Source organism: Maylandia zebra, linkage group LG15, assembly GCF_041146795.1.
Source record: "Maylandia zebra isolate NMK-2024a linkage group LG15, Mzebra_GT3a, whole genome shotgun sequence".
NCBI lineage: Eukaryota > Metazoa > Chordata > Actinopteri > Cichliformes > Cichlidae > Maylandia > Maylandia zebra.
In genome coordinates this window covers 7554572-7572163 of record NC_135181.1, presented here as the reverse complement: position 1 = coordinate 7572163, position 17592 = coordinate 7554572, and the positions used below count along the sequence as shown (strand labels likewise).

At 40.8% G+C, this 17592-nt stretch overlaps 1 protein-coding gene across 1 annotated transcript; it reads right to left on the bottom strand.

The window, feature by feature from the left end:
- Positions 1–296: 296 nt before the first annotated feature.
- Positions 297–16873, bottom strand: wdr26b (WD repeat domain 26b). The gene is made up of 14 exons (XM_004541976.4): positions 16424–16873; positions 14287–14386; positions 13468–13524; positions 10713–10849; positions 9946–10043; positions 9656–9812; positions 8050–8188; positions 7749–7889; positions 7283–7402; positions 6305–6450; positions 5897–5975; positions 5643–5772; positions 5034–5228; positions 297–4911 (listed from the first exon to the last, which is right to left on the bottom strand). Exons 1-14 carry the CDS (start codon positions 16726–16728, stop codon positions 4886–4888), a joined length of 1830 nt encoding a protein of 609 aa, XP_004542033.1. The 5' UTR covers positions 16729–16873; the 3' UTR covers positions 297–4885.
- Between the last annotated feature and the right edge of the window lie 719 nt (positions 16874–17592).

The following is a 17592-nucleotide window of genomic DNA, read 5'->3' as shown; positions in this document are numbered from 1 at the left end:
TAAATATTCAGGTATTATATATGGAAGCCTTTTTCCGCCTCTGAAAAAAAGAAAAGAATAAAACAAATGCAGTTTGAAAGTCAATATTTTGGGTTTGCGTTTGTATCTCGAAATTTGGACATTCTGACATAGGTAACTCAAAATTGAGAGACAATAATGTGGCATTTCAACTTAGCTCTGCATGGCAATTGTATTTATGTATCTATTTTTATTTTTTTTACTTTTTGCTAAGGTGAAAACAAGCTTCCGTAATCATGAAAGAATTGCATGTCTCAATATAGACCCGATATTTCAAATTCCAATTCAAAGGTGCTTTATTAGCATGAAAGTCTCTAACACAATATTGCCAAAAAAGTCAAAGTACAATTTAACAAAATGATCACAATTTATTTAATGAAAATGTATTTAACGAGATCTTCCCCTTTTCATAACCGGTGTTTATTGTCAGTCATTGTGACCTGTTTCTTTTTTTCCCCCTTTTTTGAATTTCAGCAGCTATGCCAATAGTTTTCATATTGCTTTTAGTTTAAAATAATAATTTCACTTGGACTTGCACTTAAATGTTGAGCACTGTGGGCTCACATAAAATATTGTAGTTTGAGCCCACTCCACGTGTACTTATTACTACTCAAAATAGCCATCTTTGTATTGAAATGGCCAACAACACCTAACTTAAATTATTCTAATTATTCTATTGTCTCCTCATGTTGATATCAAAGGTAGCCTCCTCCCAGAAGGTCTGACTCCAAACATTCTTTCATGACCTTTCAGAAATCACTGAAGACAAATAAAATACAATCCTGTTTCCAAAAAGTTGGAATGCTTTGTAAACTATAGCCATAGAAAAAGTAATGGTTGAATTGATTGGTACAGAATTGAAATTATTGATCTGATAGTACAAAGAAAATGAAGAAACACAAGTATTGCCTTTTTTAATGCATGCTCACTTTGAATTTGATAACAGTGAAATAAATCTGCTTATGACTCGTCACACTAGAGGTCAGTAATGTCATGGAGTCTCGGTATGAGGGTGTAAAAAGAGGAGAGGCTGCTTCAATGCACATAGGATGGGACCTTGGCAAAGGCACCACAAATACTTAATGATATGCACAGGTAATGGGAGCAGCGCACCTTGATTAATTCAGCAGGACTATGTTAAACCACACATTGACACAGAACTATTTAGCAATTGAAATGAAGCAAGTATGGAGAAGCTCTTTTTTCATTATACACAACAAATTTTAAGAGTGAAGGCGTCCCCGTCTCAGCATGATTCAAATTCAGAATGAGTACATGTATAATTTCGAAGTCACATTTCTATTATTCATTTATTTTGAAATTTTAATTATTTTCATTCCTTGTGTTCCATTTATTCTAGTATTTTATTTACAGTGTGCCAACTCTCTTGGAAACAGAGACCTTCACGAATGCTTTGCCACATTGGTGACTTCGGGGTCGAGTTGTGCCGAGCTGTTTAAGGATGGGAGAGTAGCAGAGTGGATTTCTAAGCATCTCACAGGTTCCTAAGTTTCCTGCCCCACCAAACGGCGATGGACCATTCTTATTGTTTTTGTTTTTTTTTTCAAAACCCTGAATGCTTTATTGAAAATATGCATACATAACACTTTCCCTACACAACAATACAAAACAGTACAATCACTTTTGTAAATAACACATTGAACGTAAATCCACACATTTCCCCTTCCCGCCCAAACCCAAGGAACTTAGAGATGCTACTGTAAGCCCTTAGTATCCCCCACCCACCACCTCTACCTCTGAGAAATAAGACAGTTAAATCAGAAACAAGTCCCTTGGTAAACCCAAGACAAAAGAACAGAGCAGACACCAGGTTGCATACAGACATAGCATTTGCCACCAGCAGGTGAACGATGGGTTTTACTGGAACTCTTATTCGGGGTCTTGGTGTGTACCATTTGTCTCAAGTCTTCTGAAATGATGCGGGGCGTGGAAGAGGAGTCCATTCTATGGTCTAGGAGTCAAGATAGAGGTTTTCAATGTGTGAATATCAGATCAACACATACACAAGTGCCTCAAGTAAATTTGGCTTTGATGTGGGGTCAGAGAAGTAGCCACTGCCAATCTACAACGGCACGCCGAGAGGGATGATCGGTCGCGTACACAGACATGCGATAAAACAAGATTTTCACATGAAGGAAACTCTTTAAAGGCGAGGGGTGGATAGATCAAACCTGATTTGATTGTAGGTAACACACTTCCTACGACTCTTCTCACTCCTAGGTGCATGAGTGTTACTGTGCATATTATTTTATTTTTTGTGATAGTGGTAGAAAATATGCAACTGAATACAGATGAACAAAATATATTTAAAACATAAAAGAGTTAAAAAGGGTTATAAAGATTACAACAAAAACAAAAAGGACTCCAAATGTCTGGTTATACTTTAATATGATCATACAGAAAAAGAGATCAACCAAAAAATGATATATGAACAACAAAAAAAAAGGAAAAAAAAAAAAAAAAGTAACAAAAAAGTCCAATAAAAACAGACAGAAAAGCACTGTTTTGAAACATTTCACTGTATATCAGTCTGCAGCAAATAGTCATTACATACCCTCGAAAAGGGAGGAAGAAAGCTTTGAATGGTGCACTGACCACTGAAAAACTTGGCTGGAGAGTGAAGTGGGGTGCAGGGGTTAATGCTGAATTCTCTCTAAGCTCGACAGCGGTACCCTCGAGAAGAGGCTGCTACGCCTTTTGAGAGTGAGGGTGAGCTTTCAAAAAGTCAAAGACAAGCCACTGCTTTTTAGATGCATAGAGGCATAGTAAGGGCTTGCTTCCTGTAAGCAATCTCCTATGTAGGTTACGTCTTCACCAATGTAACATTTTACGTTTTAGGCTGGGAACTTCATGGATTTATGCCATTGCTGTATGTGCAAGAGAGCAGAAAAGACTACTCAAAGTGCAGTTTGGGGGAGGGGGGGGTGCTGCCGTACATAGTGAAGGTTGTGTGCAACTGTATAAACAGGAAGGCAGTCTGTGTGCGTTCCTAGGATTGCAACAATACTCCCTAACTGTGCGCTCGAAGCGTGGATCTGGGTACTGGTGCCTCTCCTCTCTGGGGCTGTCCTACTACACGTCCATTAATTACAATCATTAACTTCTCATAAGAAATTACTCTTTGCTAATAACAACACTTTACAGCTTTTTGGAAACATGTCTCGCTCGAATTGCTCTTTTGAAATTTCCTTTTCCTCCCCAAACCCACAAAAAGCAGATGTCACTGGTTCAGTGTCGCTTAAATGCCACGTGGTAGGGAGAAAAATAAAAGAGAAAAAAAATCTGAATGTAAAAATTAAAGCCCCAGATTAAAAAAAACAAAACAAACAAAATGACTTTCTTTTACAAAATGGCTCTCAAGTATTCTTTGTTCCACAGATAGAGGTCCCTATGGGGCTTTGGATAACTCAGAACTGGTTTTAAAATCCTCTTTACAATTTTAACATGGGATTAGGAGAATTGGAGAGAGGGTGGGGGTGGGGGATTATCTGCTGGTGCGAATTGAACACACATGCATGCATGCGCGCGCACACACACACACACACACACACGCACACACACACACACACACAAAGCACACGCCAATTAAATCTGCACTCAGTAACGTCAGCTCTCATACTAATGTGTGCATGCATAATCGCTCATTCACTCTCACACTCACACTCACAGAGGAGGAACAGCAGTCACTGATGTGCATTAAAAGTTGCACTTTTCACATCTGAAAGCATGTCTCTTGAGAAAGGTCAAAGTGTATGTCTTGATAGTGGAAACGCCACCTTATCAACAACGAAAGACCCACCCCTCCCTTCTCCCAGATGATATGTGAACTGTGAGTTCCTCTGTCCTCCTCTTAGGCAGATGTAATGGAGTTGTGCGGTAGCTAGCTCGACAGACTGTGTGTGTGTGTGTGTGTGTGTGTGTGTGGGGGGGGGGGGGGGGGGGGGGGGGGTACTGTCAGTTGGAAACAGAACAGCAACTGTCCTTTAGCAGTTAAATTAAGGAATAAAAAGATTTTATTTTCCTAATGTTGAGAAACAAAAAGTGGAATCTTCACACTAAAGCTTTCCAAGGGCACTACTTGCTAAGATTCACCTCTTAAATGAGAATAAACCCTATGACTATCATAAAAAAATCCAACATTTAGCATAGCCTTTTTTTTTGTCTGTGTTTCAGCTGGTCAGTCAATGTTTCCACTGTGGACTTTCAGCCTTTGTCCAAAAGATTGAATGTTAATATAGCAAGAAAGAGGGGGAGAGGAAAACATACATACAGAATAGTTGCTATATCCCACCTCTATGCACCATCCTCCCCCAGCAAGACCCCACCCCAAGTCCATGGAGACATTATACAGGTAACGTGAGAGACAGACAGGCACACAGATGTAGTCCAGTGAGCAGACGGCTGATCTGCGGTGTCTGTCTGGAGGCATCACAGGGACTTGATGTGCTCCAAGCTCCAGGTGGAGGTGGGTTTCCTGGGAAACTTGTGAGGACCTGGCATGGCTGGTGACCACGCAAGGACATGGAGGAAGAAGGGTTTGCTTGGAAGAGGAGAACAGCCATTACAGCTCTCCAGGGAGTATCCCGCTGGGCGCCGACTCATTTATCAGGCCTTTAGGTCAGAATTGGATTTCGGATGAAGACGAGTTTTCGGTCAGTCTTCACACTCGCTATTTTTTTCTAGGCCAGTGAGGAGACAATTTTCTTCCGTATGTTTTCTCTTTTTTTGTTGGTTATTCTTCTCTTGCAATATGTGGATGCTGGGTTTTCTTCGCCCATGAATATTGTGTTTTACTGTGGGATGTTGTTTGTTGTTAGAGACACGGTTTCTGCTCTATTAGTGACCATCAACTGTCCATGTGACTGCAGTTTTCTGAGAAGGAAATAAACATTTAGTAGATCAAAATGGTGATTTGAGGAGAATTTTAGCATAAATCAACATGAACAAAAACAAAAATAAAATAAAATCATGTTATAACCAACAGTTATAACTACCGTTGAGCCCATCTGCCTCTTGTGATTCGAGGAAGGGTGCAGGGCCCCAGATGCGTACTGTGCCGTCATCGGAGGCAGAAGCCATGAGGCTTGGGATGGCCGGGTTCCAGCTCACACAGTTAACGGTGCGCGTGTGGCCTGTGAGCTCAGCGATAGGAAGTTCACCACGCCGATGCCAGATGTATACTTTGTGGTCTGTGGCAACAGATATAGAAAGCAATAAAACAGGTGGAAGAAAACAGGGTTCGAATTGTAGGGGAATTAATGTAAAAGACAACACCGATCGGAATTTAGAAAGTTTAAAGAAACTGAATGAAAGGAAGAAACATTTCACCATATTTCACAAGGAAATATGGGGAAAGGGTGCAGAGGAATGAAATACAGCAAAGGATCTGGGCTGGCTGGGAATTGGCTGCTAAGGGCTTTAACCATCCTAATTAAGGCATTTAAGTTACTTTTCACAAATTAGTCACTACTATAATGGTGATCAGAAGTCATGCAGAGCTACACGCAGAAAGGACACTGGACCAGAAAACATTACACTGAAAGAAGACTCATACAAACATAGTGAAAACGTGGCCATTTATTCCCACAGCACTCTGACTGTACCTTCGCTGCCACTGGCAATGAAGTCTTCGTTGTGTCCTCCAAAGCAGGAGTGGATTGTGTAGAAGCCCTGGGTAACACCTTGGTACTTCCTTACCAGCACCCGGTCCTGAAGGTCCCACAGGTGCACTCCCTACAAAAAGGTGTAGACCAACATACTGTAACTACTGAAGGATACTTTACACAGTTTAGCAAAACAAACCATGCATTTTAGCAGGACTGATGCTGTAAAGAGCCTGAATTGATCAGTAGCTTACCTGAGTTGCTACATTTAACAAAGCTAATCTTCCGTTCTTTGAAACAGTAAAAGACATGATAGGGTGGTCCTCCTGAACTCTGTAAAGGACATGTGAACAAGACAGCCTGTCAGGCACTGTGATGTGTGATGTAACTGATAAGTATAACGTGATATTTTAGAGCAAATACTACAGACAGCTGTAGAGTTCCTAAAATTCGGGAAGAGTTTGTTGTGGTATTCATCCGTTTTAAAGTGAAACCATAGCTATAAAAGGAGCACTGCTCGGCATCAGAAGAGATCAACTCCAGCAACTACCATGATTAGCGATTCATTACACCTGGATTAGCCCCTTGAGAAAAATGGCACATGTCAACAATATTTCATGTAGGTATACAACAGTGCAGGGGTGAGGAGCGCTGACACATACATGTTTCTGTCCGTAAGGTCCTCAAAGTTGTATCCCCGGATACGCTGGTGGGTGTCTGAGGCCAGCACTATCCTGCCATCGTTCAGGCACCACAGGCACTGCACTCTCACACCCTCCCAGGAGTCTAACAAGTTGCCATCCAGGTCCTGAAATACACACATCAGAGAAGAGAAACACTGAAACAGCATAGTATGGCAATCATACTAAACTCTTACTCCCATTGGACGCTTACGAGGGGAAGCACTTGTTTCTCTGTTGTGAAGTGGTTTAAGTGGTTTCTGTCATATTTCAGGCCTGCTTCCAGGACAAAATGACCGATTGTGAAACAGAAGTTAGTGGGGATGATCAGCTTACGAGGGGAAACCTTTGGGAAAAATCCCAAACTTATTCCAATGGTCAAACCACATCTTTATTCATATATATCAAGGTGTCAAAACTCTTCATTAAAAGGTACAGGGAACCACCCTGGGAGGGGAAAGACCTGCTTAGTCACAAAGCACACACAGATAGCTGTAGATCAACTGTGAAAAACATATTTTTATGGGCTCTTTCAGTAAGTTGGATAGAAAATCACAATACTGAAAGAGCCTATGATTGTTTGAAAACCTGATTAAGGTTATCCCAGCATTTCAATAGACGTTTAACAGCTGCTAACACAACCAAATCTCTTTTCCTTTTCTCTCTTCCCCAGCACGCCATTATGAAAACATGCCAGGAATTCAGCACTGATTAACAGAAGCAATGATAACAAGATAAGATATGCTTTATTTAGCACCAAACGTGGAAAAATTGTTACAGCAGTTAAAACTTAAGTTAAATTCAACAAAAATTCAACAAAAATATAACAAAATAGCTGAGATGACTAATTAATTATTTTTAAGAAAAAAAAAAAAAAGGTGAAAAATTTGACGAAAGCACACAAACTAAAAACAACTGTGCATTAGACATAGAGAGAGAATAAAAAAATAATTAACTTACACACTGATAAAACTGTCCCCTTTGTCCTCCAGTGACAAAGCGCTTGCCATCAGGGTTCCAGGCCACGCTGGTCAGACTATCTTCATGGGACTGGGACATTTTGGTCCGCAGCTCCCCCGTCTGGTGAAGAGGGGGGATTGACAGACCGAGTGCAAATCAAGAGGAGAGAAAATGGGGGAAGGGAGACAGCGAGAAGAAATATAAAGCAAGAGTGGGGGAGGGTTGAGTAACAGGAAAGGAAACAGAAGGGGATCCGTGAAGCGGAGAGGTCACTGAGTACACACAGCACACTACAGAGTATCTAAGGCAGGTTATCCAGCACACGTTTCCTCATTTTGAAAAAGAAAGATTTTGAGATTCACCAATGTATGCTTTTCTACACAACTGTACTATTATGTTCTCTGCTGTTTGAAGAGGTAATATAGCATTAAAGTTAACAAGTGAAGCCACCGTGCATCAACCTTACCTGAACATTCCAGAGCCAGAGCTCGGAGCAGTCATCCGGTCCGCAGGCGATCAGGTAGGTGTCATCGGGACTCCAGGCTAAGTAGGAGACGCCGTATGCATGACCCTCCAGGGTTCGCAGCAGCTTCAGCTGGTGGGTCTCCTACACAGATAGTAAGAGGACAAAGAAAAACCCTGAGACACAATATGGACTGGGCCCTTATTTGTGGAAATTAAAAAAAACAACAAGAAAAAAAACAAATTGTCAAGAGATTTTAAAGTCTGAAATTAAAATACTAATAAAAAAACCCCCCAAAACTTACTGGGTCCACTTGCCAAATTATGACAGTAGTGTCTTTGGAGCCAGTGGCTAGCTTGGTGCCATCATTTGAGAATTTGCAGAACCACACCTCATTACAATGCTCAGTCAGAATCTGTTGAGTGTAACATGGGAACTGCTTCCTGTAACACACACACACACAAGATGAAAAAGTTAAAATCTTAATTCAGTCATCCATTTAACCCAGGTCCAGGTGGCCGGGGCAGCCGTCTAAGCCTTAATCACCTCGGTTGTCTCCTTTCACTGCACAGAGGCAGCAGCTCTACTTTGAGCCCCTCATGCAAAGCAGAGCTCCCACCAGCTCTACAGCCCACCTAAAAGAAAAACACTTGGCATGTTGCCCATCACTTTGTAGCTAACAGTTGGTATCGCTAATCCTTACACTTGTAAGGACACCTTTTGAAAGAATCTTGGTTCTGTTCCTTGTATTCTTAATCCTTTAGTTGCTACCCACAGCTGGTGCCCACTGGTGAGGGTAAGATCTACCAGAAAGTCATCAATTTTGGGCTAAGCCCTCTCTTCACCACACAAAGCAGTCACAGTGCCCAGATCACTACAGTTTCTGATTGATCTTTCTATCCATTCCACCCTTGCCCCACTCATGAAGAAGCCTGCAAAGTTCTTGAACTCTTCTACTAAATGGAGCGAGTCCCCTAAAGGATTTGGTCATATGCATTTTCCCAGGTCCATAATATGCATGTAGATTTATGGGGAAAACTCCAACACACCCTGTACTATTCCCTGAGATCGACAGTTGGCCCAGTTTCCATATTCCTCTTTCCGAACTGGAGTTTGAACTAATGCTTAGACTCTCCTCGCCAGCACCACTGCACTGAACTGTGATCCTCTGAAGATGTAACACACCCACTGCTCGCCCTTTATAAAGAGGTCAATCCTCAGTCTGCCAATCCAAAGGCACCATTGGTGACTTTTGTGCATTGTTCCAAGGGTGTGTGAACAAAGACAGAGCAACCAGAGCCTTAAAGAACTTGAATTTCATCTTCCCTTCATTGTGTCAGTTAAAGCAATCGATTTTAGATGAGCCACAGCAGTAAAACCACTGACCGGTTGTGAACAACAGTGATTATCTGCTGGAAAATCCTGGATTTATCCTGGATATTGCTTTGACATGTACCATCTACTTAAACATTGGTGCACACTAAACACCCCACTCCCCCAACCTATCAACTTCACCCTATCTCACACTACAAAAGACTTAAAGGATCCTTTGCCAGTGTCAACGTTCCAGACACCAGAGGACACCCCCAGAGGCTGCATGTCCATTCCCTGATGAGCTACAGGTGTTTGGGGCATTACAATACACAGCAAATAAATAGGAGAAAGAAAATGCGACAGGTTAAAATATACAAAGCATCAAGGTACAAAAGAAAAGTAGTGGAGACATAGTAGTGGAGTATGTCATTAAAGAGAAAAATCAGCTGACTTCCACTCCAAAAACAACATTTAGAATCACAAGGAGCTCCAACATTTTGGTTTTATAACAACAAGAGTAAAATATTACAGTTTTATAATTTAGCAAAGTCTGGCGTCTCAGAGACAGTGCAACATGCTAGCTTTGCAGTACCAACCTGCTGCAGACGTGATCAAGGAGGAGAGAGACCGAGTCCAGGTTATTGTCCAGCTTGGTGTTATGATAAAGGCAGCGGTCCCTCTGCAGCTCCACTGCTTGCCGGAGCAGGGTGTGCAGTCGACGAGGGGGCAGCATCACAGAAGGAGGCAGGTATGCTACAAATAGAGAGGAAAAAACGGATCATAGAGATTCACAGCTGTACATGGAATATGCCCACACACACACACACACAAAAATAAGACAACATCTGTTAGCTGTACAGGGTCAGTTATGGAAATGCCTCCTCACTTTGTAGTTTATCCAGCAGCCTGCAGCGTGAAGCCGTGCCCTTGCCCTCCCACTCTGCCTTGGCCCTAAGATCCTCAGCATGGCTACACATTAGGTACCTGAAACAACATACAAGAACGCAGTTTAAGCAAAAAACACACTGAGAGGACATCATAACATCCATGAAGGATTATTACCACTTTAAAAAGACATCTTATCACCAGGAAGTAAACAGGAGCTTAAAATAGTGATAAGAATGGCCGTAAACTACAACCACTGACAATTAAATACAGATTTTAACTTAGACTAAATTTAGCAAACTTTCTGATGTGGTAAATAAAGCATCCTGAAGGGTCTAAGATGAACTTGTTACATTCAGGTATTTGATTTTTTTTTTTTTTTTTTTAAAAGAGCTGACTAACATTTGCAGATCAAGCAAAAAGATCCATGATTGTTTTATTACTGGAGATAAAACAGTAAGCGTGACAAGAACTGCACTGTGAAAATTACTACTAAAATCATTTACCATATAGACGTTTTACAGTGAATTCAACAGCTTAAGCTTCATTAATTATCATAATGTAAGACAATTTAATATTCCCTTAATTATTAGCAAACAATATTTATACAGGTGCAGATTTTGGTACAAGTAAATCACCAAACAGGCGTACCATTAGCATCTACAGGACTCTCCAATAGCTATATGGGTGGTTAGTAGGTGTGTATTTGTGCAGACAGGGTGAACATCCTGATGATGGCTATAAGCCAGAGGTAACATTAAACAGTACCCGCTGAGTACGTGGATGCGATCTGTGTTGTACTTGAGCGGCGTCAGCTCTCCCCGGAGGACCTGCAAAGCCTCCAAGACTTTTCCGTCCTCCAGGTACTCAAGGTACTTCTGCTGCAGCAGCAGGAACTTCATACGCTGAGTAGAAAGAAGAGAAGCACAGGTATAAAGAAGGTAATCTATAAACACAAAAACATACAGGAGGAAGAAATAGTAAAGAACAGCAGCAACAGTACTCAATTCCAAACGTTCAATGCACCAAGTCTCCCATAGCTGCAAATATCAAAACAAATAAGGCTGGCGCCAGCTAACAAAGCCTTCATTCTAATTTTGGGAAAAGGTTCAAACATCAAACATTAAAGAGAATATATAATTGCATGATAGGATGCATCAATAAATGCAATACCCAGCAAGCAAAGATTTCTCAGGAAGAAAACATGACTGCCAGAGCCAGAAACCCCATCCAGTTTTTATAACTGAAAATAAGTTAGATTAAAAATATGAAACTATCTATAATAATAAATGAATAAAGACTCGCACAGAGGTGTTCCAAACTACAATAATATGTGTTCTGTGTTGCAAAGTACTTTTTAGGAATCTCATGTAGCTAAAGCCACATTATCACCCAAGAGCAGATGTCCCCATCCCATAGTAACATTCTTATCATAATATATAGATGAAAAAAAACAAACTCATTTAGATATTAACATATACTGAAAATATCAGAAAAATACGCCAACAAAAATAAGATGTTTCCAGACCTTGTCCAACAATGGCATAAATTCTTATTAGCTCTTTATAACATTTTACAATCAAAGTCAAAAATAAGTGGCACCGATATATGCATCTGCACAGTGAAAATATGGAATACTAATAAATAAAATAAAAGAAACGGCTCAACAACAGATCTCTGTTCAAACCTTTTGGACTCAGATTGTAACATTTAACACTTATATGCTTCCCTCCATAACAGAAATGCATCTGCGTGACTACACCTTCAAAGAGGAAGCAATACTCATACACCTTGAAATACTTGGCAACATACATCATACTGGATTTCTAGCTGAGGAATAAAAAAGGCCTTTTGTGTGCTTCACCCTATCAAGCAATTATGCATTCTTTTTACTGAGTGACGTTTAAAGCTCACCTGGTTATCATTTATTGTTGTTTTGAATTACGTGGATAATGCCTTCAAGCTGAAACATGTTTCTTTTTTGTACCACAACAATGAAAACCATTTATCAGAGTGTACTGGCATTCTGTTTGTAAGGAGAAAATAAAAGAATGACAAATAAGCTTAAACTACTGCTTTGACACTGACAGGGAGTGATTTTAACCATATATATCAAGACAGCTAGTTTGCATAACTTTATCATAAAAAAGGATAAAGTACCACATTTTAAGGAAGCAAAAAAAACTAAACATTCCCATTTAGGATATATGACACTGATACAATAAAACTCAAATTAGTGGTAGAATATAATTTAAAAAAAATCAATTTGTCATTATTAGAATATATTTACAAATATGCAGAGCACATATGGTAATATTAACATCACCATTTCTTTTATAGTGTTTACACATTGCTGCAGTTTAGCGATGTCATTTGCAGTGTTAAGCGCCTCCATCCTATCTCAGGTATGCAAGTACAGCAAGCACACTCACATCGACTACACAAAATCCACCCACATAACTCTGTAAATAAAGAGGGCAGAAACACACATCTCAGAGTTCTCCCCCTTAGGCCCGTGACACGAGCAAACTGTGCTCCAGAACTGTTGTGAATGTCATGTTGACTATGACAATGCTAATCTCAACTCAAGAACTAAAATGGCGTTATGAAGGGGAATTTAAAACAAAACAAAACAAAAAACATTAAAAAGCTACATCCATTTTCACAATAACTCAGCAGGGAATGGCTGTTAGAAACCTTATGACACAGAGCAGCAGGCACTTGTATTTTTGGAGCTCATCTTGTTGCTAATTAGCATGCTAGCTAGGGATAATTAGTCTGAGCTGAGCCTCATTACCAAACTGATACTGTAAAGTATTTACTCTCATACTAATCTTCACAGGAATAAATGTTTGTGGATCAGTGGTATTCAATATTAAAGGCCCTGATAGATGTACTGTGTACTGCAGAAATACACAACTGCAGTCTTTTCTGTTAAATACTGTAGCTGACATGGATATGTTCTCAATGTGCTGTTAAATGTATACATATTTAATTCTTTTAAACCATGTTCTGTAATGGAAATTCTTGATCTCTCATATCTGCTCCCAGTATTGACTGACCTGGCAAAAACAAAGCTGTAGTAGCAAGAATCAAACCAAAACATAGCTTTTAAATCTATTAATAGTAATAATAATAATAATAATGGATTGCATTTATATAGCGCTTTTCGGGGCCCTCAAAGCGCTGTACAATTCCACTATTCATTCACTCTCACATTCACACACTGGTGGATTATTAGTTATAATCAATGTAAAGACACTATGTAAAAAAAAACCCCAACAGCATTGCAATGTGGAGTCACACTCTGCTCAAAAACAGTATCCAGTACACTACTCTAAATCTAAATGTGGATTCGCTCCTTCTTGTGGCGCTGTCCACAACAGGAATCTGCTCTAAAAAAAAAAAAAAAAAAAAAAAAGGAATCTGCTCTATAACTGTGTCATTCTGGAAAGTCCAGCTGTGCCTGCTAACTGACTGACTGTCATTCAGTCCAGTTCAGGTTTGGGCAAAGGGAGCTTACCACAATAGCATTGGGAGAATGCATCAATGCTCTCAGTTCGTTGAGATCATTCTCAGCCTGCACCGAAACAAAAGGAGGGTGACAGAGGGGAGAGAAAGAGGGAGAAATCGTTAGCTCAGCACTTTCCATGCATGCACAAGAAAAAAAAACAACCCAAAAACTAATTATATAAACAGTGATACAGATTTTATGGTCACCTAATCTATAAGGCTTTGACAATGCAACTGTGCAGTGATCAAAATGTAAAGGTCAAATCTCAAACTACCAGCTACTTTTACCGTTTTGTAGATAACTTTATGGAATCAAAACAAATTGCTTGTGTATTAGTCTAATTTTGACCACAGGTGCTCTAAACCAATGTAGGGTCGTTACACCAGGAGATTCATTTCTACCGGCATTAACACTTTTATGGGTCTGCTGTAAAGTGCTGGATCAAGCGCTAATAAAATAAACTGGCAATTTAAAAGCCAATTACATAAAGACGCCTTAATAAGCATTTTACGTCACCTTTAAATTTCTGTTCATTCTACTCAGCCCCAGAGGGTTGTCCTGCGGGCTTCAACATTAAAAATTAAACAAGTTCATGCTGCTGGGTTTGCATAACTGTGCCCCGTACAGACTGCTGTTTGAACTCACCTATGTTACCACCTGCTGCTTTCATAAACTTAGCTTTGGTTGATAATTAATATGAGACGAGACTGATCTGAAAAGATACTGTATGTATTCTAGCTCTGCGTTTTGAAGTGAAATTTCACTGTCACATATTCCATGTTGCCCAGAATATTTCCTATTATGTAGTCACTGTAAACAAATACTAACCTTGTCCCACTCTCCTTCCATGACATGGTTGCGGAACTTGGTAGCTGAGGAGTGTTCCAGTCTGCAGCCTGATTCCTGCATCAGCAGGTCCACCGTCTGACTGCAGAGACACAGGAGGAGAGTGGAGGAGAGGAAGTTATCCAGATATATAATGATGAGACATGTGAAAAGGAGAAAAAAATAAAATCAAGGGCAAATGTGGTTTTCCAGCTATTAACAGTCATACCTGAAAATGTGAGCTCAGTCAGCTGACAAGTTAGCCCATCATTATGTTAAGTGACATTTTTTAGGTAGGTTATAGACCTTTTTCCCCACTAGTCATTTATGTCATTATGCCAATACTTTATGGTGATGGCAAATAGTGTACTGGGTGACAAGACGATATTAATGTTTGTGGCCGACAGTAGGGAGAATATAATTTAATGGCTAACAATAACTGGGAGAAGCCGGTTGTGGGGCAGTTGTGTCACCCCAGCATTATTTGTGGACACCAACATGAATCAAGCTTCCACTGCGGTTGACATCACCCCCTTCGGCTCTGTCAACAGTGAACCATAACCATCTGTGCAAACACCATCCCTCTGCTAAACACACTCCACTCCCATAAAAGCTCCTGCAGAGATGTGTGTGCAAGATAATGCAAGTGAAATGGGTATGGGGGGGTGGCTGACACCTTCAGCATGATGACATCATTCTCAGGTATCAATGGAGTGGCGCAGCAGCTCTGTGTTGAGCCCGATTTCGATTGTATTTCCCTGGCTGAAATGTAGGGGCTCTGTTTCATACCAGGCAATTTCACCCCCCCCCCCCAAAAAAAAAGAAAAGAAAAAAAACCCTCATAGTAAACACAGCAATGTCTTTTATAATGCCTATAATGCTATACTTTCTCAGCTGAACACTAGAAATCAAGCGACCCAACCACTGGCAGTTTGAAGATCACCATACACACGTTTCTTGGGAAAAAAACAAAACAAAAAAAACAACAAACCCTCATTTCTATAATTAGATTCAAACCAACGTTTCCATGTGAAACAGCTGGCACAAAGCGCATTCCTCAGCCGCCATGAAGCCATCCGATTCTGCTCAGTTCGGGAACAAATGTCGCCCACAGTATTGACTGCTGACTTTAAATAAATACACGCTCCAATACATGCACGTCACTGTTTGTGACTGGCTGATGACACATTGCTCGGACACAGCAACAAAGACGGAAAAAATGAAGGCAGGAGAGAAGTTCTAACATTCGTGAGATAGCTGTGTAAAATGGTGCCTGATTTGATGAAATAAATAGTTCCAAGGACCCATCAAGAAATGCAAAGAGTGCACTAGGAATACTAAAATAACCAGGTCATATTTCATAACCCATACCCGTTATTACAGTGTCTTTCAGCATTACAAGACTTCTCCATGTACCTCTCTAAAAAGAAACCCCAAATGAAAAAAAAACGTGCTGCATTTGCAGACGAGCTACAAAAAGAAGAAAGCCACCAGAGTAAAAAGCCGACGTTGAAAACCCCGTGCACTAACCTAACATTTTTCTCCGCAATTGCTTTTTGCGCAATAACCTCTCAAACGTAAAACTCACGTCGTGAACTCGATCATTCTGCTTAAGTACCTAATTAGGAAAACTGAACCGTCTCCATTTTATATAGCTGAAAAACCACAACAAATCTGCGATCCTTGTTTTGTGTGAACAAACGTTACTAATGTTAGATGATGTAATGCCTTTTATTCACTGCGAAATCTATAACATTTATTAATAGATCGTGACGTAACTGGCATTAAAAGGCTCCTACGAGTTATGGTGAACTCGTGAAACAGCTCTATGTTGAACTATGTTTTATCTTTCCGTGAACGTTTAATATCAAGACACAACACCTTAGCGCAGGCTACCGATGCTAGCTGTTATTGTGCAAGATGGACCCCTTCTTTCTACCAACTGCCGAGCTCACAGGCTAACTACCAACCCCATCCCCCCATGTTTGTGTCTGTCAAGCGCACTAATATCGCCTTTACCAGCTGCTATTTCGCAGTTTCACATAAAATCCAAGTTATACAGATTGCACTTCTTATGTTCGATGCTAAGGTTAACTGCCTTCGCGAGTTTTTCCTCGACTGACACACTGAATAAACTTACTTCAGTCCTAGTCCGTGGAGATGTTGCCCTATTAATCGTATGACATCTTCCTCCGCCTGCGTTAGTCGTTTCTTCTTTTTCAACGAGCCGACCTCCGAACTCGAGGCCGTAGAAGCAGCCGAAGTCCCCGTGCAAGGCCCTACTGAAGATCCATTACTGGTACCGACGTTATTACCGTTATCTGTGCTGGAGAGAAGGCCATTTGAGTGAGTTCCTCCGACCGAGGAGGACTCCCCGTTTTGTGCGCTGTTTAAGCAAGAGAGCTCCGAGGATTCTTGTCCTTGTCCAGCCCCGTTTGCCTGCATACTGCTGCTGAGGTTGTTGACAACACTTCGGTTAAAGTGGATGGCAGAGGTGGCTTGAGAGTATGCACCGCGTCCTAGGACAACTCCGGAAAGGCCTGTCAAAACTGCTGAAGCCCCGGGCTCTCCTGCTCCCTCCACCGCCGAGGCTCGGTGCTTCTTCCGCGGGGGCGGCGACGCTCCGCCGGTGTCCGAGTCGGAGGAGGAGGAAGCGGAGGCCAGAGTTTCCTCACCGAGAGCGGCCGTGGTTAGAAGCCGGCGAAGCTCCGGGTGGGAAATGAAGGTTAAGCTTCCAGATCTGAGGCCTCGTTGTCAGGCTTAGAGCGTACTGTCACTGTGGAAGCTCTATCAGTTAGCCCGTTTTGTTGTTGTTTCTCTCAAAACAGCTGCAGCTCTAATGGAGTCCTGACGCCCTGACGTAACCGGAAATTCCTACACTACCAGGCTTCCGGGTAGAATTATAATCCATGGGTGGTGCATGAGAACCTAGTTAGCATAATAATGATCAAAAAACAATAACATTTCATATTAAAGTTAATTTTAGTGCTCCAGAGACTTGAAGTGTAATATATCCGGAATTTTGAATTAGCGTAATGAGTAAATCTAGTGTAGCTAGTCTACTGATCACTAGCTAACACAGTGACAAAATAAGTAAATGAAAATGTGTCCTCGATATCTTCGTATCCAAGGCCTAAAGAATGGTATAAAAGTTAACTTCATCACTAAAATACTATACACGTAATCGCGTTAAGAATAAAAATAAATTAACATAAGTGTTCCCACTAAGGTCCATCTATGAGATTTAACTTAAGCTAAGACTATGGGAGACAAAAAAAAATGTGAATCAACCGCCATGTGTTATTTGTA